Genomic DNA, 21,902 nt, shown 5'->3' with positions numbered 1-21,902 from the left:
TCTCTGCTTGCCTAATCGTAAGGTCAGGCTGGACTTCAGTTGCCGGTCAAGGAAGCAAAATATTTTTGTGTATTCACTGCATGAAAAGCTGTTACAACATTTTCACAGACTCCTATTGTAAAATCCTATAATCCTGCGACTCTCACAAATGCCCTCCAAAGAATTTGATAACTGAATTTTTTATGTAGACGGCAGCCATGTTTGATTTTGATGTTGGCTTTTGAGAAAACGCAGTTGTAATTACAACTTCTGCCTCAATACACAACTATAAATACTATATATTTAGTTTTGCTTAGGTTATTGTGAGCACAGAACTATTTAACCGTATCATTCTTCTTTCCTTCTCTTCCAAGTAATCATTTAAAGAGCTCTCCAGACTTCCAGATTTTTTTATTTGTATTCTGGACACTATTTCCCTCATTATCATAGGGCCATACCATCATGCAATGTACTCAACACTGACCTATGAATTATTGAGACATAAAAAGCTCCTAAACTCCAACCACCGCAACGTTGGTTCATAAATTATATGCACTTTCATTAAAACAGTTCCAGTGTTTGATTTCAATGAGTTTTTCATTAAAAACATGTCCTCAAGTAAATGCTTGATCATCCCTTGTTTAGAGAAACAATATATATATTCCTCTTTAAGAATCGAAGAATCTTCTTGCCGAATTTTCTTTTAAAACAAGTAGTTCTTTAAATGTATTTTATATATACAAAAAATAAACCCAATCAAAAACAGCAATTTTGTGCCTTTAACCAATCTGACAACATAGCATCCTGGAGTTACATAAAATCCTTTCCAGTGTGTCATAAATCTCTTGCCCTGCGTGTGTTAGAAAGTGATGCTGCACACAAATGAACTGTGACCTTCGCCGGTTTCTCCCTGTGAAGTTTTTGGTTAATGACGGAGTTTCCCGCAGGAGGCTTACTGCCGACCAGGAGCCGATTGATGCCCACCATGGTGAAGACGCCATTTTTTTTTTTTTTTTTTTTGCCTGAGCTGGCTTCTTAAAACACATCAAACATGTTGATTCGGCCTCTGAAACTGCACGAATTGGTTGGCCTTACAAAATAAGCGCATGTTTTTAAAGTGGAAATTGCCCACAAAATAATAAAAAAAATGTGTTGATAATGTGTTGATGATTCCCTTTTCTGATCATTTTGGGTCAAAAATGCAGATCCCTGCTTCTGCACTAGCAGAAACGGAGCCAGAGCTGGACCTAGTTCAGCCGCTGAACTGGTTCCTCTTCTCTTCCAGATACCACCGTTGAAAATTACGCAGATTTAATTCAGTTTTGTTCTGGTTGCATAAAAGTCACTGTCGGTGCCTCCTCCCTTTCAGCCTTTGGCAAGTTTCTGTCAAAGCAAAAGCTGATCCCTGCGTCCAGGACGGACTAACGGCCATCTGACTGGCTGCTTTCAGGCAACGACGGTCAGACATATGCAGACATGGCGTCATCCAGGCCCACTCCCGCTCACACTCAGACCACCACTTCCACACGCCGAGAATCTGGATTTAAACAAGGACAGTGCAGAAAGACGAGTTCTCGTGATGGATAGCTGCTTAGTCATCAGCTGACGGTGCTTGTAGATTAGACATTACTTTGTAAATAAATATTTATTTGCACTTAAAGCTCTGCAGACGAATATGTTTGCAGGGTGGAGGCTTGTTGCGTTGGTGTGTGAGAGGTCCAGATGCCTGACGTTTGTGTTATTTTGAGGCGGATGATGGAAATAACAGTTTGTTTAAGATGACGTGAATATTTTAAGAACAGATGTAAATGTTGGGTTTAACGTTGAGACTGTTTCCATCGTCTTGACATGGAGGGTTCAATAACTCAGAAACAGAAATAATCCAGTGTCACAGTCCTCGTTCTTCAAACATCGGCCTTTAGGGAAATAACCTCTTTAAAAGCATTCCAGCCTGTCTAGTGTAGCCGCGAGCAATAATTTCCTCCAAGAAGATCGGTTTCAGGGCTTTGTTTGTTTTCTAAATTGCGGACGCCTCGACGGGGGAATCAAACTCTTTCGCTTTGTTTTTCTATCACCAGTGTACAGGCGCAAACACACGGAGCTGCAGTCCATTCAGCTGGAGCTGCAGAGTCCGGACTGCAAGCTCAGCAAGCTGCGAGCCTCCACCATCATGACCGACTACAACCCCAACTACTGCTTCGGCGGTAAGACGGCGACAGTCAGCGACCTGAAGGAGGTGCCACGGCGCAACATTTCCCTCACCAGGTGGGAAAATCACTGCAAACTACAACTGCTGGGCTAAAGAGAAGAGTCTGAGCAATGTTGGCCTTTAGAGATCTAATTTCCCAACATATTAGTGTTTTATCTCATGTAGAAGGGGCTCGTAATTATCTAATATAATTTAAATTAACCGAGGAATAGATGGTCATCTTTGATTGGTCCAATTTAACGAGTCATATGATGGACGATCATCCTGGATTGAGGTTACTGTTGCATGACTGCTGCACACTTCTTCACATTATGGCCACATGAGAAAAGTCTTCCTAAAAAGTCCCTCCAGAGTCACTTTTGTTTCATTTCTCCATGATCATTTGCTAAAATATCGCCACACGTTCAGCGTGGATGCTTTAACGTGTGGTTGTCATCCTGACTGTTCCTGTCTGTGAACATTTCACCAGCATGTTTTACATTTTTACTGGGCTGTCTGGTGGTAATGCTGTCTAATAATGTGCCTCTATTATATGGCAGTGTCTCTCAGTATGACATTGTCTGCATGGTTATGAAAAGGACAAATTTGCACATGCAAAATGGCCAGAAATCACTGAAGTTTGAAATCTTTCTTTGGGAAAATGTACCTACAGTCATCCTGTAAACTTTCCCTGTTTAAAATTGTCTCGGATTCAATTTGTCAGACGGCGTAGCCTGCTTTAAAACACAAATAGTGATCGAAGCAGCAAATGACAGGGCTGTGTGTTTCCTTGCAGGGGTCTGGGTCACGGTGCGTTTGGGGAGGTGTATGAAGGTCTGGCTGTGGGGATACCTGGTGAACCGAGTCCACTGCAGGTGGCTGTAAAGGTCAGTCCTGCTGGGGAAACAGCAGTTCAAAAGCTCAAACTTTGTTTTTATAAATATGGGTGCAGCTCAGATGCTGGATAGGGGGAATAAGCATCATTAGTGAAATGCAGTATTTATTTCTGCACATCGGCATTAATCGCAGAATAATTTCATTGACTCCAGACACTTCCTGAGGTTTGCTCTGAGCAAGATGAGCTGGACTTCCTCATGGAGTCTCTAATCATCAGGTAACTGAAAAACACACACACACACAGTTCCCCTCCTTATGTCTTGTTCACACAGCAACGGTTCTGTTCCCCCTCTTCTCTGTGTGTGCTGCAGTAAGTTCAACCACCAGAACATTGTGCGCTGCATCGGAGTGAGTCTGCAGGCCATGCCCCGGTTCATCCTGCTGGAGCTGATGGCTGGAGGAGACCTCAAGACCTTCCTGAGGGAGACGAGACCCCGGCTGGTGAGACGCAGTCGATTACTTGAATAACTCCTTTGTTTTAGGAGTGACATTAACTTTAAAATTGCAGTAAAACTCATCAGGCACCATCAGCACTCGCTCACCTGCTGGAGTCTCCCCAGGGACGCTTTAAACTCGAACAGAGCGGCTGCTAAATGCGGCCAGATGCAAACTGTGTCTCCACTTTGGTGCTTGACAGGTGGCCAACAGTTTTAGAAATAAAACCGCACATAAGAGGCTTTCTATTCACGTCCTGCGCTTACCGGGTGGATGCACATGTGCAGGCACGAAGCAAGGCTAGATATAGGCAAGACATGAGCGTATCCACATGACGGGGAACGGTTGATCTAAATCACGAAAACTACATTTTTGACCTCAACAACAACCAGTTCCAACACTAAATGAAAAATAAACGTTGGTTTACTGATGGTTGACATTGGTTTTTATTTCCTTGTAAAAGCAATTATTAGTTTGAATGACAGCCTACGATGAGGTACAAGTCGGGGGGGAAAAAGAACGTCAGAAATGACCAGGGAAATGTCAAATGGCCAAATTAGACCAAAACGGCTGATTGAAAAGTTTCGCTTTAACTTTCATCAACAACTCTCAAGAAAGAGGCCTTTGGTTTAAAAGGTGAAGCAGCTGACTGCTGGCTCTGCCTGAGTAGAAAGCCTGACTAATTAACCAAATAAAATGATCGTATTTCTCTTTAAAGCAGAACTAAAACATTCTAAGTGTTTCATCAGTATTTTATTGAAACAAAATACTGCCTGAGGCAATTATTCCAACTGCTTCAGGCAGCAGTTGGAATAATTGTTGGTTTTCTACGCTTCGTTTTTGTGTGAAGGAATTGAAACCTTTTCACGTCCTGATGAAAAACATCCCAAATTCAAACTTTTGAATTTGGGATGTTCGTCTTTAAAATGGCGTGGCTTTGCCTGGGGGAGCTTGGTGTAGAGCTGCTTCTCTTGCTGATGAGGTTGCATCCTGCAATACTAAAAGGAGTTAGAATCGATATATTTCAGACGGGACACCTGACTCTGAATGCATTCCTGCAGGTTTCCTCCCATGTGGGAGTTTAGAGACTCCAAACTCAGAGAAAACACTACGAAGCTGGACATTTGCTCCACTTTGGAGCAAAAGTTTATTGTATTTAAAGTCCATCTGAAGTCTCTGCTCTGTATTTAGATTTGCTGTGTTTGTTAGATAAACTGAGTAACGCATCTTTCTGTCTCTCATCCGGTGGTTTAGGACCAGCCGTCCAGTTTGACCATGGTAGATCTCCTCAACGTGGCCAGAGACATCGCCAAGGGCTGCCACTACCTGGAGGAGAACCAGTTCATACACAGGTATCTGAACAGATGAGAAACAAAAACACTAGAGCTTATAAATGCAGTGAAAGTTTGCCCTCATTCATCAAATCGACTCACACTAACAAACTGCATCAATCCAACTCTTAACATATGGACTCTGCACACTTCATGCCTCCTATATGATCTCAGAAAGAACAAGTAAATGAGTGTAGAAAGCGAGCGGCCAGATGGCTCGGCCGGCTTGTGTTTTTACGGTCTGTTTCTGAGCCACAAGTCAGAGGAGCGGATCTGCAGTGACCGTGCTTGGTGAAGGATGAGAGGACGCACGTTAAAGAAGCTCTAAAAAATGTCCACAAGAAAAGGAAAAAAACAAAAAAACACTCATGCATATTTAAAACGAGGAAAGGTCAATGCTGGTTCTGCGTTTGTGTTGAGGCAGTATAACAGGATCTTCTTGCGGACTTTTAAGCATTAGCTGCTGACAAATGGAGCCTATTAAACCTTGTTTGGCCCAGCGTGGCACAGTAAAGCTACATCAATCCGTCTAATGGCCGACTCTTAAAATATTCTGCACAACCCAATCTTCTCTCCTCAATCCCGTATTAAAATTGCCCCGACTGCCGTCCTTGAGGCTTATTTCAGTTTTATGAAGGTGTGTTTACTTGAGGTTGAGTAACGGCCGCTGGATGAACAGGGCTCGTTTTTCAGGTGGATTAAAGGCTTGAATCATGAGCTGTGTGCAGCTTCAACAAGTTAACTCAGAGGGCTAATGCTGTCTGAGAACAACTTAATCTGCCTTTTATGTTTCTTTCATTATTTCTCCAGCTGAAAATCCAGTGAATGACCAATGGCTCATGGAGTGTTTTATTTGTTGTCTTCTTTATTTAATGCGAGAGCCTTTGTGTCGTGGTGGGAGTGGAGGCAGATTTGTGTTGCGGAAATGAACCTCAAATAAGAAACAGAGGTGAAAAAAAATGGCATGACAACAAATTGTTTGTGAGATTTGCAGAGAAAAACCCCCCCACATATTTTACATGCACTTAAAATTTACTGTTATTAAAGTCAGTTGTAAATGTTTATATAAGGTTTGTGGGCTGCATGGCCTTCCAGTCAGACCTCAGCTTGCGGCGGCAGCTGTTGCATTTTAAAACTCGTCCTTGCCTGGAAGCGCCAGATTTCCATGAATTCTACTCCGTCATTATACAAGGACTGCTCGGGTTTAAATATAGCCCTTCACTCGCACTGTGGCCCTTTTCAGAGGTGATATATAAAACGCGAATGGGTTCATCACTTCGATTTAAGTGACTGCACTCAGTAATTCAAACACTTCTGCCTTGAAATTCCTCTCGGCTGCATACAGACATTTCCTCGGGAGAAGCACAGGTTGAACAGTGTTCGCCGAAAGAGGCTGCATAGAGGCAGTCTGCTTTCGACAAACATATTAACAATTTTCTGGCAGAACGCGCAACATGGCCCACTGTATAAACCAAACCGGCAGTCAGTGGGCGTGTTTGGTAGGGCAGAGGCAAAATTAACCGTTGGGCAAAGGAAGCCAGTCGCCTCAGAAGATTTAACCTGCTGATTTTAATCAATTCTGATCCCTTCTGCTACATGCAAACAATAAATATGTTGGAAGCAAAGTCAATGTCGCTGTGAAATTTAGCAACTTGTTTTGCTAAAATACCAGCATAGCCAGTCGAACGTCATACTTTCAACTTTCAGCAAGTTTAAACAGTTCATGCTTAAACTTGCATGTAATCCTTCCAGTGAGCGTGATTCTGTTATTTTAATTGATTTATTTTTGACTTTTCAGTTCGTCGTCGTCAGTGCAGCAAATGTTGAAAAGGTTTTCTGGTGTTTTTCTCAGGACTCTTTAAACACATCTTGCAGCTAAACGATATTAATCACACTACAGACTTAATGAAACTGTAGATCGTTTATTAGCGTAATCAGATTTGATTGAGAAGCAGCGCGACCTTAAAACAACCTGCATCACTAGCACCAGCATCGTCTCCCTCTCCTTGAGCAGGACCGCAGCCGTTTGTTCTTCGTTTAAAGTAACATATTTCTCGGCTCAATCGAAAAGGTTAACTGTGATAAAATGTCAAGGAAAACCTTCAGGGTTTATTCAAACCCGAAGCCGATGGATTCAGTCGTGGCGAAAGAGGCTTTTGATAAAGATCTCTGGGTCTTTTTATGTACCTGAGAAACGCCACAATTGAATGTTTGCAGCTTACTTCTGAATAGCAAAGATCTGCGGCGCGATGAAACCGACGAGAAGTCTCTCTGATTGCTTTTGAAAGCCGAGTTTATTAACGAGGGGCTGAGAAGCAAAGTCACTTCTCGTTTCAAGATGAATTACTCTCAGATTTAAAGTAGCTTTGGAGCAACTTAGGTTGAACAGTTTGACACTGTGAAGTGGGAGACCCGGTTTTAAAGGCATCGGTTTAAATCAGGCTGAACTCGAACTTTATCCTCATTGTGTCATTTCTTATCTCTCTGAATCAGGCCTGCCGAGGCCAAACATCAAAACAATGTGTTTCGTTCTGCTGTGGCATCCATCACTGCGAGTTATTCAGCTTCATCCTCTTCCTGTCTCATGATCTGCTTTGAGCCGCGTGTAACGCCATGTCGCCATGGTTACGTATTTGCCACAGCTCTGTATGTTCTTAAACTTACAGACGGTTTGGTGCCTGGAGGAGTAAACTGCAGTGTGTGTGTGTGGAGGCTCTACATATATTCTTAAAGATTCAATCTGTGCTGTGCAAATATGAGATTTCCTCTATAAGCTGCTCTCCCTGCATGACTCTGCAGCATTTATATCCAGAAGCTGCTAAATGCCGGCAAGCCCAGGGCGAGACTAAAGTTCAGATCCAAAAGGGGAGTAACTGTGGGCGTTTTGCACACCAAACTCTTATAAATATAAATGCATGCAAAGAAAAACCCTGCTAAACTACAGAAGAGATGAGGCATAAGTCAAGCTGTGCAGATGCTCAGCATGACACTTTGCTGCGCTCTGCATCCCCTCTTATTAAAATGCTCCATCCAGGAATGTGGGTGCGAGCTGTGATCTCATAATGCTTTTTGTTTTTTTTGTTTTGCTTTCAGGGACATTGCAGCTCGGAACTGCCTTTTAACCTGCAAAGGGCCGGGTCGAGTGGCCAAGATCGGAGACTTTGGGATGGCTCGAGACATTTACAGGTACGCTGGAATCTGCAGCACATGAAATAATGCCTGTTCTCTCAGGATAACTCATTTTTGTCAATACATCAGGGGCCACATCAACATTTTAATTGAGCTTTGGACATGGCATCTACATCAGTTGTCAAAAGAAGAGTATTCCTAAGTAGAGTGAAAGAGAAGTCCTCTAAGGTTTACGTGGTAAATTCTTATAAATATATGAAATCCTTCTAGAAATTTCTAGAAGTTTATTGTTGGAAAATGTATTCCTCAGTGACCACATTTTTTTTTCTTTCACCCACAATCAGTCAAGTTTCAATCAGTTTTATTAGTATAGCACATTTCAGCAGCATGGCGGGTCAAGGTGCTTTAAATACACAAAATGGTCCTGCTACTTCCCCATAGTTTACACTAAGCATTAGACAGAGAATACGATTCAGACATTTCTAGAGAAACTCAAGCTAAACTAAATCATTTGAAACTAAATGCTTAGCATCATCATGGTGCTAAATTCTCCACCGATCTACAACGGACTTTTTCTGTCCTTTCCTGCATATTTTCCATTTCCAAATTCAACTATTTCTATATTACATTTTCACATTTTTTGTTTGCCTAGTTGTAATGTTTGTTTTTTTTAATCCTTAAAACTCAAAAACATAAACATAAATACAAATCAGTTCTGATTTTGCCGTGTAATAAGGGGGTAGTTAAAAAAAATAGATGGTGTGAGACCTGGTTGCTTAGACACAACACTGGTTCATTAATTAGAGTAAAAAAATGTTTTCCTTGGACCTTTTGGCACAAAAAAAATCCTAATTTAATTGGATCCTCTAAAATATTTTTAGTTGGCACAGTATGATGGGTATAAAATAATATATCTGCTACCACAAAGTGGTTTGCAAGAAACTCGTGGACTGAAATTTGTCAAATTATAATAAGTGTAATTTAACGGTATATCAATGGTTTGAAAGTCTGAGTAAGTTTTTAATAGTTTTTCTGCCTTGTGTAATAAAAAATGTTTGAGTTCAGCTGCGTTACTCATCGCTTTGCTTTACCGACTCGTCATTTAATCTACGTCGGCTCATCTGCAGCTGAACAATGTCTTAATTATTCTAAAATTCCTGCAAACACAATTTAATGCGATGAAGTTTAGATGAACCGGGAATCCAGCAGGGAGAGCTGCCAAGCCTTTCATCGTCCCAGAAATTAGAGCAGAGGGAATCTGTCGCAGCGTTTCTCGGCATCAACGCCGCGCTCCTGAATCATCCGACAGGGAAAGCTGCTGAGGAGCCGCACCAGGACAGCCTGATGTAACTGTGGATGTCAGATCCAGGTTCTGGTCCCTTCCTGGTGACACGGTGTCAGGGTTTCATGATCCCCGTTTTGATCATATCTGGCAACTTAACTGTTGTATTATTTCGGCCAATTCACACTGTGGTGCCACTGCTGAGTGCCAAGAGACACGGACGACCATTTCTGAGGTGATGGCTGGGGACAGGAAGCACAGTGAGCGGCGAGGACTCGGCTAAATGCCAGATTTTTATACTCTCAGGCGTACCAGCATGCACAGGTTCACTCAGCCTCTCAGGTGTAGATGAACAGCTGTAGTCAAAATAAAAACATTAAAAAAAAAAACCATTTTATTCTTCTTAAATTATCGGGCTTTACTAGTTGGGAGTCAACAGGAATAGTAACTTTTTTTTTTTTTTTTTTTAAATGTGGTTATGTAGTAAACAGAGAAGAAGAAAATATGTACAAGCTGTGTGTGATATACAGAGTGATCAACATATATAATTAGGTAAAGTGGATATAAAAAGTGAAAGCACTCTTGTTAAAATGCTGCAACAAGATTATTTAATCTTTTATGTAACTTTTAAAACTCAACAAAAAACATCCAAAAAGTCTTTAAGTCTTAGAGCAGCGAAAAAAAAAAAACATAATGTGGTTATAAGTTGCACACTCTTAAACTTAAACTAAGACTTTGCTGAAGTAACTTTTGATTCTTTTCCTGCTCCCTGTTTTTCAGGAAGACATCTACCAGCATGTCACATCTTCACTTGCCAACTTTTTCCCCACGCTTCTTTGCAAAAACACTGAGACTATCAGATTGTCTTATCCACAGCCCCCACTGAAAGACTCGGATTTGGTTCTGGACTCAGTTTTGCTGATCTCTCCCACCTTCAGTTTTATAGCAAATCTAAAGGTCGTGGGCTTAAAATGTCTGGGATTCAGAGTTGTTCTAAAGAGAAAAGTAACCCCACACCTTGTTTTTTCTGTAGTTGTGTTTCATAAGATCACAGTTCCTTCTCCCATGTGAGGTTTTAGCCGGGCGTGGCTGTTTGATTATAAGACGAAGCCTGATGATGGGGAGGAACCCAAACAGGCAGGATGAAGATTGCAGCGTCTTTTGCGTTGCTATGGCCTGTGCAACTTCCGTTTCTAAATCTTGAGAGTTCAAAAGGATGCTAGGAAGAAAGTGAGACTGTCTGTGTAAGCTGAATGTCGACACAATCTGGGACAGATCCTCCAGAACCATAAGACCGATGACGAAAACACAGAAAATGACCAAATTATTGACAGGCCTGTAGGAGTGCATCTAGGTGCAGACGTTCAATAAAAGCAGGCTGGACGTCCAGCTCACCAGCTACAGGTGTTACAGTCAGGCCATCCTGACCTCCGCTGTTGCTTTTTACACCGATTCATCTTCGGAGTTACACCAACAGAACCACACAGGCATGAAAAGCTTTCGGTTTCCTGAGATGACCTAATCCTCCCTAATCCGCTGCTCACTGAAAAAGGTCTTCATCAAAATATTTACCTGCTCTCTCCGACAGATAAAGCAATAAGCAGCAGAACAAAAAGCGTGTGTTGATCGATGTTTCGCAGCAACCTTGCTATTCTTCTAGAAGCAGCTCTGTGGGAAAGCTGCTTTTGTCTCATTGAAGCTTTGCTGCTGTTCTTTATAAGGACGGACACGACGATTAGAGGAGCACAAAGGAATGGGTGGGGGAGAAGATGATGGCAGCATCCCGTTCTGTAATTGTACGTCCAAACGTGTTGCCATGAACCATTTCCCTTCACTGCTGGGATCCTTTTACTTTAAGTGAAAGATTAAGGCGCCGGGTGAATTAGAGCCCTGCAGGAGCATTTAGATAATCTGTCAAGCAAACAGAATCTGTTAGTGATTGTTTTCTCTGCCTCAGCGACTGGGTCATTTTCCACTGCCAATCGTATAAGTATGCATTTCCCTTTTAACTGTATTAGCAGCTTGCATGTCATCTGAATTCATTTCTGCTCACTGAGCCCCTGAAGACCCACAGCTGCAGCTCTGAGTTAAAGGAAATTAGCATTCCGACTTTGGATTTTAAGAAATCCGGGGAATTTGTATTTTAATACACTAGAGCAACAGTAACTCTGGACAAATGAACCTGCTTTTGTTTCACTTCTGAGGCTGAGCTACAGATTGGCTGTACTGCATGAATATTGCTCGTCTTATTAGGCCTCTGCAAATGTTGCGTTTAATATTTGGACAAACGTTCCTTTCAACAAGTCCAGTGTTGTGTTTTGCTTAAACTGCAGAGCTTTGACTCTTTGCCTCATTCAGAGCTGAATCTCCAATAATCAAAATGCAAAATCTTCAACCCTTTATTGTTTATCACTTAGAGTTATTGCCAATAAATTAGAGTATTTATTCCAATTAGGCTTGTTTGTCAGATTAAAAGCATAATTTGAAAAAAGGAACAACCTTCAAGCAAGATTTTAAAAAAAGTCAGAATTTGTGGACTTTCAAATATTTGAAGTCAGGTTCAATTATGTACAAACTTGCACTAATATTTGGTCCGGTGTTGCTTTTAGCTTGGCTGCACCTGCGTCACATTTTGGAGACATAGTCAAACATCTGGCAGAATGCTGGCTGGATATTTAGAGGATTTGGAGTTGATTTAAATTTCAATTAAGTAACAATTTCCAGCAATGTTTATATTTTATCTGCTTCAGAAGTTTTGTGTTTTTCCAAATTGAGTCTGGAAGTGTATATGGGATAATTGTCCTGCAGGTTTCAGTCAAGAAACACCACACTGTCATTGGTTAGGCTCATTTGGGACCAGATCGTTGAAGTTTGGTAAAAACACGACCGGATCCAGACCAGGAAATCCACCGGATTTAAATGAATCTCAGATTCTGTCGAGAGGAGAGGTCAGAAGTTTGTTGATGTCTCCAAAGAGTGTCTGATTGAGCTGCTTCAAAGGTTCCTTTACCCATCAGTGGGCATGAATTTATTTGAGCATGTATATTTAAATAAATACAAATCCAAACTCGGTCTTTCAGTTCTAGTTGAGAACGGTGTTTGATCCGTCTAAGCTGGAAATAGAGCGGCTCAAATAAACCGCGTGAAGTGGAACTTCATGTCCATGATGTTAGCTTCTCAGATGAGCCGCATTTATCCAAGCTTCTGCTGCTCGTCACTGAATCACCTTATGAAGAAAGTTTGTTTTTGCTGCGTTATCCATCTATGTATGCATCCAAAAAGAACCAGTTGGGTTGTTTGCTCACACCGCGTCACGTCAACACCTGGGAGCCGCCCGCTGTAATAACAGATCCGTTCTGGTCAGCTGTGGGACAAATCAGAAAAGCAGCTGCGGCTCCTTTACCAAGTTCCAAAATCTCATGGCCTGCGGCTGACAACCGCCCAGCACCCCCTGTATTATTTATCATTAAGTGCTTTCTTTGTTTATGAAGCAGTGTTTGGGGAGAAAATTGACATTTTATGACTAAGTTAAATGCCAAATTGATTTACTGCTCTGCAGAAGCAGAAGATGCCAAACAAAGGCAGCTGCGACACCACAGACCATAAATCCTCAAACGCTTATTTTTCTTCATGGACGCGGAGTGGCAGCCCCCTCACATCTGTCCTCGCTCTGCGCAATAAAGCAGGCAGAGACCTTGATGAGCATCAAAAATCAGATATAACACAGATGAGATCCTTTCTTTACCCGTGCCAGGAATTAGAAACAGCTCAGTGAGTGATAGCCTCCCTTCCTTTCCTAATTGGACGTTCTTTCAGAGTTCCCAACACCAACCCAATCTGCAAATTAGGTTTATGGAAAAATGTAGAGGCTAGCAGCTGTTTCAATCAAGGACAATTTAAATAGTTCAACACAACTAATGTTACCAGTGTAATCTCCAAATTCAACACAGAAAGCCACTAAATTACTTTAAATGTTGAACCTGTTCAACCCCTTCATGACAAGCATCTTTAGTACTTTTATACTGTTCTGACCTGCTGCTCCTAGTGAATCTTGGCAAACATCTCTAGACTAAAGGCTTCCATCTCATTCATATTCTCGATATTCAGATAGTTCAGCAAAGTTCAAATCAGGAAAAAAATAGGGCCTCTAGTATCTTCTTTTCAAGTCTTAAAAGAAAATCGTGCGAAAATTCCTAAACTTCAACATCCCAGGATCCTCTGGACACCTTCTTGTATCCATCTTGTTGAGGCCTAAAAATGTGTTACACCCTATTTCAGAAGTTTTTTGTTTTAATTGTTTAACTTGCCATGAGCCTGGATTAACTCTGGGCCCTAGGAAAGCAACCAGACCCCACACAGAAAAGCCATTGGGAAGCTTCGTGGTTTTCAGCTGCAGCTGATCGTCCTTTTCAAACTCTGTTTATTTGCGTAGGGCGAGTTACTACAGAAAGGGCGGGCGCGCCATGTTACCGGTGAAATGGATGCCACCTGAAGCCTTCATGGAGGGCATCTTCACGTCCAAGACAGACACGTGGTGAGAATCCTAAGCTTGCCGTCATCTTATGCTCCATTTTCCATCCTCTGTTCTCAGGTTTGACGACAGTCGTCGTTTAAGACTAAATGTTTTTTTCTCATCACAGGTCATTTGGTGTGCTGCTGTGGGAGATCTTCTCTCTGGGGTACATGCCTTATCCGAGTCGTAGCAACCAGGAAGTGTTGGAGTTTGTTACCAATGGAGGGAGGATGGACCCGCCTAAAAACTGTCCTGGGCCAGTGTAAGCATGTAGTTTCATTGCTTCTTTACAGTTCCTTATGATAATACTTCTGAATAAAACCCACAAAGACACCATAACCTTTTTAACAGAGGCCACCAGATTGTTATTTAAAAGATTTCACAATGCTGTGCACTTTAATAAGGACATTAACTAATTTCTGCCGTCTTTTAGGTACCGCATTATGACCCAGAGCTGGCAGCACCAGCCTGAAGATCGACCCAACTTCTCTACCATTCTGGAGAGACTCGACTACTGCTTACAGGTAAACCAAACTCTGTTGTTATCAGCTATAAATAGTAGTAGAAGTTTAATTTGTGTAATTAGTACATTTCTGATGATTCTTTCATCTGTTCAGATGTACTGAACATGTTATTTTCAGTCAATTTGAGTCTAATGTTTTAAAGATGCAAAAACAACTCTAGCCTACAGAGTTATAGTTCCAGATGGGAGACCACCAAAACGTTTAACAGAGACGCACTCACTTGACATCTCAACAATCATCACGTTTCTCCATCACTATGACTACAGGTGTGGAAAACTCAGCTCCAAGTCAAGCAGGCAATCAGTGCAAAGTCTAGAAATGTAATTAATACTAAATATTGCACAGTCCACAGTTACTGTAAGGAGCAACAAAAATGAAGGACATGTGGAATAGCACAGCAGGGTCAGTGGACACAATAGCTTAAACGTCATCCTGCAAAGATTCCTGACCTCAAACAACCAAACATCTTTGGGCTAAATTAAATGAAGACTTGGACCAGGCCTTCGAGTCCAACATCGGTGTTTGACCTCAGAAATGTGCTTCTGGAAAAATTCCCAGAAAAAACAAACACTCTTAAGGTTTCCCGGAATAGTGTATGCCGTCAGTTGTGGGTGTTTGAATGCAGACAAGTGAATACTTTTGGCAGCAGGATGTCAGTCAGTGTCACGAAGACACTTGAAGGTAAATATGGGTCCTCAACCAAAAATAGCTGAATGATTCAGTCCATTACCGCAGATTTAGGAACATGTGCCAGTGTTTTCTGCCAGAGTTTCTTTATTCATCTGAGAGCCTGATGAATAATAATGAAGCACAGCTGCACTCAAAGTCTCGTACCCTCATGTAGCGAACACGAAAACATGAATAATAAACAAAGGAAACAGGGTTTTTATGTGATGTAAACCTCGTTTCAGGACCCGGATGTGGTGACCATGGCTCTGCCTGTCGAGTATGGGCCCGTTCCTGAGGAGGAGGAACAAGTACCTGTGCACCCAGAGGACCCCGCAGTACCGGCAGTTCTGCTGAATGCCCAGGTGCCTGATGGGGAGGCTTTGCAGCTGCCCCCATCCTATCCCACAGAGGACAGGAGAGGGGAGCATGTGGTCCTAACCAGCGCAGCAGCAGAGGCCAAAGCACCGACGCCGGCTCCGTCCCAGCCATGCATTCACCAGCCTCACATGCAGACCTCTGTGACCAACACGGTCACCTCTGCTGCCCCGTCCACACTCACTGCCAAGGGACCTCACCCCGCAGCCCAGCCAAGCTCGGAGGGAGGACACATAAACCTGGCTTTTACCCAGGGTCACCCGCAGGAGAAGGACGGCCACGGCGGGAAAAACACCAGTCTGTGGAATCCCACGTACGGCTCGTGGTTCCTGCAGCAGCAGAGGAAGCAGCAGCAGCAGCGGCAGGGAGGGGTGGGAGGACCGGGGGGCAGCGCCGGCAGGGTGCCCGGCGAGGGGCAGGAGCACGTGGGCCGGACAGTGGCTGAAGTGGCGGGCTCGCTGGGTCTCCAGCACCAGCACAAGCAGTTTCAGCATCAGCTCCAGCAGCAACACCAGCTGCAGCTGCTGCACCACCAGCAGCAGCAGGGTCTCTGCAGGCCACTGCTGCCTCCCCCGCCTCCTCCTGCTGCCCAGTCACCTCTGCTCTTAGATTCAACGGCCTTGCCCCCAGTTCCCTTGTACCGACTGAGGCGGTTCCCCTGTGGGAACATTGGGTACGGCTACCAGGATCCAGGCCTGCCGCTAGACGCCAACCCCCCTCTGCCCCAGCAAGGCACCTCCTCCATGGGCTCAGCAGCCCACCAGAGAGGGCCATCCATGCCCGCTCCGATGACCCTGGGCCGTGCGGGTATGTCAGAGGACAACCGGCCGCTGCTCGTTACCATGGGGACAGTGCAGGACACGAGGCTGCCCAGGATGGAGGGCCATAACGCCACCGTGCTTTAGCCCAGAAAGTCTTAGTTTTGGTTCTTCATGTTGAGGCAGAACCTCTCTCTGAAATGGGTCTTTTACAGGACACGCCCCACCCCAGCCCCCCTGGAGACCTGAAGCACATAAAAAAGCTTTGAGAGGTGGACAGAGAAGAAAATACAGAGTAAAAGAATTTTAAGTCTCAAAAATGTATTTTTTCATCGTTGAGTAAACCGAGAAAGAAAGTTTGACTTCCTGTGTGTTTGTGGCTAGAAGGACTTGAGGGAGGAAAATGATTTTATTTTACCAGACGGCTTGATTGACTCGAGTGCTGGTGGCCCACTGCTACCACTCCACTACAGAACCAGAACCATGGCGCGGTACAGAACTTTGACTATTTTTCGAAAGTCAGACACTGGATTACCAGACAAATTTATACTGGGGGAAAGGATTAAAAAAAAAGTGTAGATGTTTTGCTTGCCTGCTTGTTTATTTATAAATTCATTTATTTATTATTTGGAAGTGGCAGTATAAATTATTGATGAACGCCTCTTCAAAGCCAACTTTTTTCTTTTTTTTTTTAAATCTGCTTTCATATATTTTTATCAGTACAGAGCAAAAACAATCCCAAAAAAATGTAACTCAGGTTACAATCGATCCGTTTGTTGTTTAAGGTGAATCTAAGAGATTGAAGGCACATCTAAAGACCGTTTACTCTGTTAAATATTTCTTTTCCCTCTACATATAGAAACCATTGTTATTGTTGGATTGATCTTGTACTTTGATTTCCATCTCTAATTTGTATATTTTATCCCTTTTTTCTATCCTAGGATGGCTGTTGTGGAATATAAATGTGTGAAAACTCGGGTTTTTTGCTCCCATCGTTAACGAGTCTGTTCTGATTGGTTATTGAGGCGAAAGACAATTTTTTTTGAAGCCTTTGCTTTGATGGTATTTGGTCAGTCCATGAGCTGTTGCCACACTCTGTATTTAAAGTTTTCTATCGGCTGATCAGTTATTTTGCTTCGTCTCCTGTGCCTGTGTTGAACCACGTTCACTCCGTGTTCCTCTTTTCACGGCTCACCTGTTGTTTGATGTATAAAACCCAAATGCACATGTAAATGTTGTATAATTATAAAGTATTGGACTATGGCTCTGGTAAAAGCTGTACATTGCCCTTCAGAAAAAAAAAACATCCGCCAAAATTAATAAATTACTATATAATGATTACATTTGCTTGCAGCTTTTGTTTCAGGTCTTTACATGTCGTTAACAGTAAATGGCCCCAGAGGTACTGGTTGATTTTGGTTCACCTGCAAACCAGAACCGAGCCTGTAGAGGATTCTGCACGTTTTAGACGGACAACATGAGAGCAGAAATGTTCGGAGGTCACCAGACAGGATTCGTCCCATCGCCAAAGGGGAAAGATACACGTTTACACTCCTTTTCATTCATGGCTTATTTTAGTCATTACCTTAACTATTCATATTTGTTGTGTGAATTAATTTAAAAAAAAATATGCAGAGCTTCGTTTTCTCCACTTGTATTTGAAGCTTCAGTCATGTTTCAGGTTTAGGTAAATCTGCAACCAGCAGCAATAAATGATTACATTTCACCTCATTCTGATAAGTTTTGGTTTGTTTTCAGTACAACCCTGCATGCTTCCCTGCTGCCACATCATCAGCTGACTTGCAGGCTGCATGTGACTGCATGTTGGATCAATTTCAACATTTAGAGCAGTGGGTCTGGAAAACCACTGCTTTATTTTTTTATTTTCAGCCAATCTTCTGTAGATTTGTTCTAGTTGGGATCATTATCCTGTGGAATCATTTCTCAAAATACTTTAGTCAATTACTGCACGTTGCTCCTCCATCATGCTCTACAGATGGTGCAAAGAGTTTTCTATTTTATGCTGCAAAGTATCCATTTTATATGTCGTTTTATTTATTTCTGATATTTAAAACATCCCTAAACCAGTTCCTGTGTTACATGTCCTTTAGAAATTTAAAGTTTTGAGAGGGCAAACTTGTAATACTTGTTTTCCATTACTATTATAGTACTTGAAAAGTGTTTCAAAATATATATTTTTCACAAAACTTTCTGGGACAATCAGCCTGCAAAATTTGTTACTACAACAGGCCTGTTTGTAACTGGCAGCATTGCTGATGTCCCGCCATCTTGACGACGACCAGCAAGCCTCCAATCACTCCAGTCTTTACAGAGCTGCTCACACTGATAAGCTCTTAATTGGCACCTTCTGGCTGCTACTTCTCCAAATTGTAGATCAACAATCAAACCAGGATTTAGCTCAGAGTTTTGGGAGTGCTTCAAGTATTTACAATTTCGGAACGGAAAAGTTAAAGTCGTTACTGTTCTGATCCAACAACATTGCATCTCCGTCTGACTCCATAACCCATCAACAACCAACCTTGTGAATGTCATCCTCACCCCTGCTCACACTATCACTCTTCAGTTTGTATCTAGCTGCAAGTGATTAAATTATCATTGTTCGCCTTTGGTTGTTTTAGCAGTGACATGAATTTTACTCAATATGACAATTTCTCCGTACTGAGCTGCTCCGCAAGCAGAGCCGGCGTCTTTTGGAGCACAGCGGAGAGAACAAAAGGGCAAGAAGAGTGCAAGTCTCTCCAGACGCTCAGGAGGAAGCTTCGCTTATAAAGATGCCAGACTTGCTTTCATCGACATTCATTCCGAACTTAGCTTCAAGAGGGCGAGCTGAAACCCAAGAACGCTACTTCAGGACAACAAGCGGGAGCCGTTCTCACCTGCTTCCAATCAGGAACATAAAGACAAGCGATCCTCCACAGGAAACGCTTCCTGACAGCCCCACGCAGACACTAAAGACTGCTTCATCATCCCATAGAAACTGTTCAGACAGAGCCCCTGCTCTCCTGAGCTGAAGCCTCGAGCAGCATCTCCGTAATAAACATGCAAAGCACTGCAGTCCTGCTGGAGAGGAGGAGCAGTGGTGATGAAGGTGAAACACTAGTTATTATCCAATTGAAAATTCTGGCCTGATCTCCAGGTCAGATTAGAAACCGGCGCAGGAGAAAGCTACAGTAACGGCTGGTGTAGCTAATAAAGGCAAGTACAGCAGCTCATTTCGGTAATTTAGATGTACAACAAACAGGATTACGTACAGCGAGCTGGTCATAATAGTACATAAACCCGGCAGAGGTGAATGGAGACCCAACAGGATTATCTGTGTATTGTAAACACGAACAAAGGCTTGAGCAGCTGCCGATTTGTATTTATCTGGAAACGGCAAACTGGATTCCTCAGCTGAGCTCCTTCATCTCTCCTTCACACAAAATAGTCTGAGCTCACTGATCATTTGTCTCCTGTTGGGCAAACGGCACTAAGTGCTTCCATCCAGAGAAAATTATTTCATCACATTCAGCTGATGAAAAGCTGAACCTTTGCTACTTCACACAAATATTTATGTAGAAAATATTTTTAAGTGTCTAAATCTCACATTTGAACAGAGAAGTGAAAATTTCTTCTCTGGACCGTAGTTGTACATAAAGTAACATGTCTAGATATTAACTACAATTTCTCAAAATAAGCAAAGCAATTTATTGGTAGAGTTGTTTTAAAAGCCTTGCAGGAGATAATCGCACTGTAAAGTTCAGAAAAATCTAGCTTTTCATGATTTATTGTTAATAAAAATAACTCAAAATAGAAGCTTTTTAAATTCTAACCACGGCTGTCAAGTTTTATACTTCAGACTTTTTTTTTTTAAAGACGGTCCATGTGTCTCAAGACTAATTAGTGAACACCAGTGAATTTGTATAAAACCATTAGATTTTTCTCCTCCACAGATAAATTTACCTGAATTACATTTTTAGTTGTAGAATTTTCCTGCTGTAAAAATTAGTCTCAGTTTATTTTTTTAACACATTTTTGCAAGGAGTGCCAATAACTGAAGGATGCCATCAACCAGCATTAAGCATCTCATGTCAGGAATTGTGACCTTTTCGTAAACTTGTTTACTTACATGCTGTCTTTGGGTAGTCTGGATGTTTCATGAGTCACAAATGTTTTGTTGACTAAAACCAAACACAATCCATCCCAAAGTAAACAAATCGATGCAAAACCTCAAATTCCAGCAAAACCTTTGAACGGCCCAAACTGACGGCAAAATCTTTACTAGTAGCACCAAATTAGCCGAGGGCTCAGAACAAAACATCCAGCAGATGAGAACGACTATCTGGATTCAAAAGAAAGGGCAAAAAGCTAACTGGTTCAAAAGACATCATCAGGACTGAAGCAGATCCAGCGTCTCGCAGATATTTAAAGATGAAAGCGAGGCGTGAGTCAGTCTCCTAAAAGAGCTGTGTTCATGCACAACGATGCTCAGCTGGTTTTTGTTTCATGTTAACATTTTTCAGTTTCTCGGGGTTAAATTGCTCAAAGACGACATGAATCGAAAGAATGAAAGCACGTTTTCCTTTAGAAACCAGTAAACTGTCCCCTAAACATGCATCAGTTGGTTTCTGATACAGAAATCCCTCCTCGCCGTATCTGCCACCCGAAGTTTAATAATAATAATAATAATAATAATAATAGAACACATCTGAACAAAGAGCAATCGCTTATTAAATAAATCTATAATAAGAAAGCGGAGGATGTGGGTAGGCACAATTAGGCGGCACAGGACCAGATAGCTACAGGAAGCTACTTCATGATTTCAAAGCCTCTCTTCCTGCACGCAGCTTCTCCGCGTGACGTCTGAACCCTCGCTGCATTTCTCATCGGCTGCAGGTCTCCTGCTTGCTTTTACATCTACAACTTGTTTTCATAGGCACTTCTGCTAAAAGTAATATTGCCACACAGCATGAACATGTGTTTCTTGTTTCTTTTCAGAACCACTTCTCCAAATAAACTAACAGGCTGGATGCACAACCTTAGGGGTAACTTATAGGCAGACAAGCATGGTGGATGACTTTAGTGGTAATTTAAAGTAGTGCTAAAAATTAATAACAGGATTAATCTGATACATACATGCTCAGGGACAACACACGACAGTAAAACCTCAAAGGAGTCAAGAACAACATATAGAGAAAATGAAAAAAAAAACAAAAAACTTTACAGAAATAAGAGACGGTTCATTTTAATGTAAATGAAAAATAACTGATTTTTGTGTGTTATGAGCTGTAAGTGTTTGGAGTCCTAACCTGATGACTTTTTCTGTTCCTCTCCATTGACTTTAGAAGCAGGTGAAGTTGTCCCAGAAACATCAACATTTCAGAAAAATGTCTGAAAACCTGAATGAACAGAAGCAAAGGATGGATCACAGGTCCAACAGAATGCTACGAGAGACTGATGGTCAGAAATTCACCCAACAAGATGTTGCATCAGTAATGGTTCTACTCACTGTTTTCAATCATGACATGGATTTAGTTTTTCACCTACAAATCCATCTCAGTACTTTGGAGTAAACGCTGCCTCTGCTGAACCCTCTCCCCTGTTTAGGACTATAGAGATAAACAATAAGCATAGAAAACAATTTACAGCAAGCAATCAAACCTCAATTTGCTCCACAATCATGGCATAATGTGACATGTCATTCCTATTCGACGCCAAATTTGTGAACGCTGGTTCCATCGGGGGGGTTTTCCAGCACAGACCGACGAAACCTGCAGGAATTGAACGGCTCGTTTTCTGTGGAAAGAAATTGAAAGCCCAAA

General features: G+C 42.2%; 1 protein-coding gene and 1 long non-coding RNA gene across 2 annotated transcripts in view; one reads left to right on the top strand and one right to left on the bottom strand.

Annotated features, from left to right (window-relative positions):
• alk (ALK receptor tyrosine kinase) overlaps positions 1 to 17,423 on the top strand; it is a 90,205-nt gene extending 72,782 nt beyond the window's left edge. Inside the window, exons 16-25 of the mRNA XM_015008156.2 lie at positions 2,058 to 2,244; positions 2,964 to 3,054; positions 3,217 to 3,281; positions 3,376 to 3,505; positions 4,754 to 4,851; positions 7,924 to 8,016; positions 13,674 to 13,775; positions 13,882 to 14,016; positions 14,188 to 14,278; positions 15,190 to 17,423. Of these exons, the coding sequence (XP_014863642.2) occupies positions 2,058 to 2,244; positions 2,964 to 3,054; positions 3,217 to 3,281; positions 3,376 to 3,505; positions 4,754 to 4,851; positions 7,924 to 8,016; positions 13,674 to 13,775; positions 13,882 to 14,016; positions 14,188 to 14,278; positions 15,190 to 16,227 (2,030 nt within the window). The 3' untranslated portion in view covers positions 16,228 to 17,423. The remainder of the gene's footprint in view (positions 1 to 2,057; positions 2,245 to 2,963; positions 3,055 to 3,216; positions 3,282 to 3,375; positions 3,506 to 4,753; positions 4,852 to 7,923; positions 8,017 to 13,673; positions 13,776 to 13,881; positions 14,017 to 14,187; positions 14,279 to 15,189) is intronic.
• LOC148152808 (uncharacterized) lies at positions 7,897 to 21,899 on the bottom strand. The gene is made up of 3 exons (XR_015762004.1): positions 21,590 to 21,899; positions 21,390 to 21,479; positions 7,897 to 9,597 (listed from the first exon to the last, which is right to left on the bottom strand). It is a non-coding gene; the product is annotated as an uncharacterized LOC148152808 (long non-coding RNA).
• Between the last annotated feature and the right edge of the window lie 3 nt (positions 21,900 to 21,902).

This window comes from Poecilia mexicana, unplaced genomic scaffold (genome assembly GCF_051168715.1).
Source record: "Poecilia mexicana isolate PSO_F unplaced genomic scaffold, ASM5116871v1 scaffold_22, whole genome shotgun sequence".
Lineage (NCBI taxonomy): Eukaryota > Metazoa > Chordata > Actinopteri > Cyprinodontiformes > Poeciliidae > Poecilia > Poecilia mexicana.
Note: the sequence above shows the minus strand (reverse complement) of the source record. Positions and strands in the feature narration are given on the sequence as shown.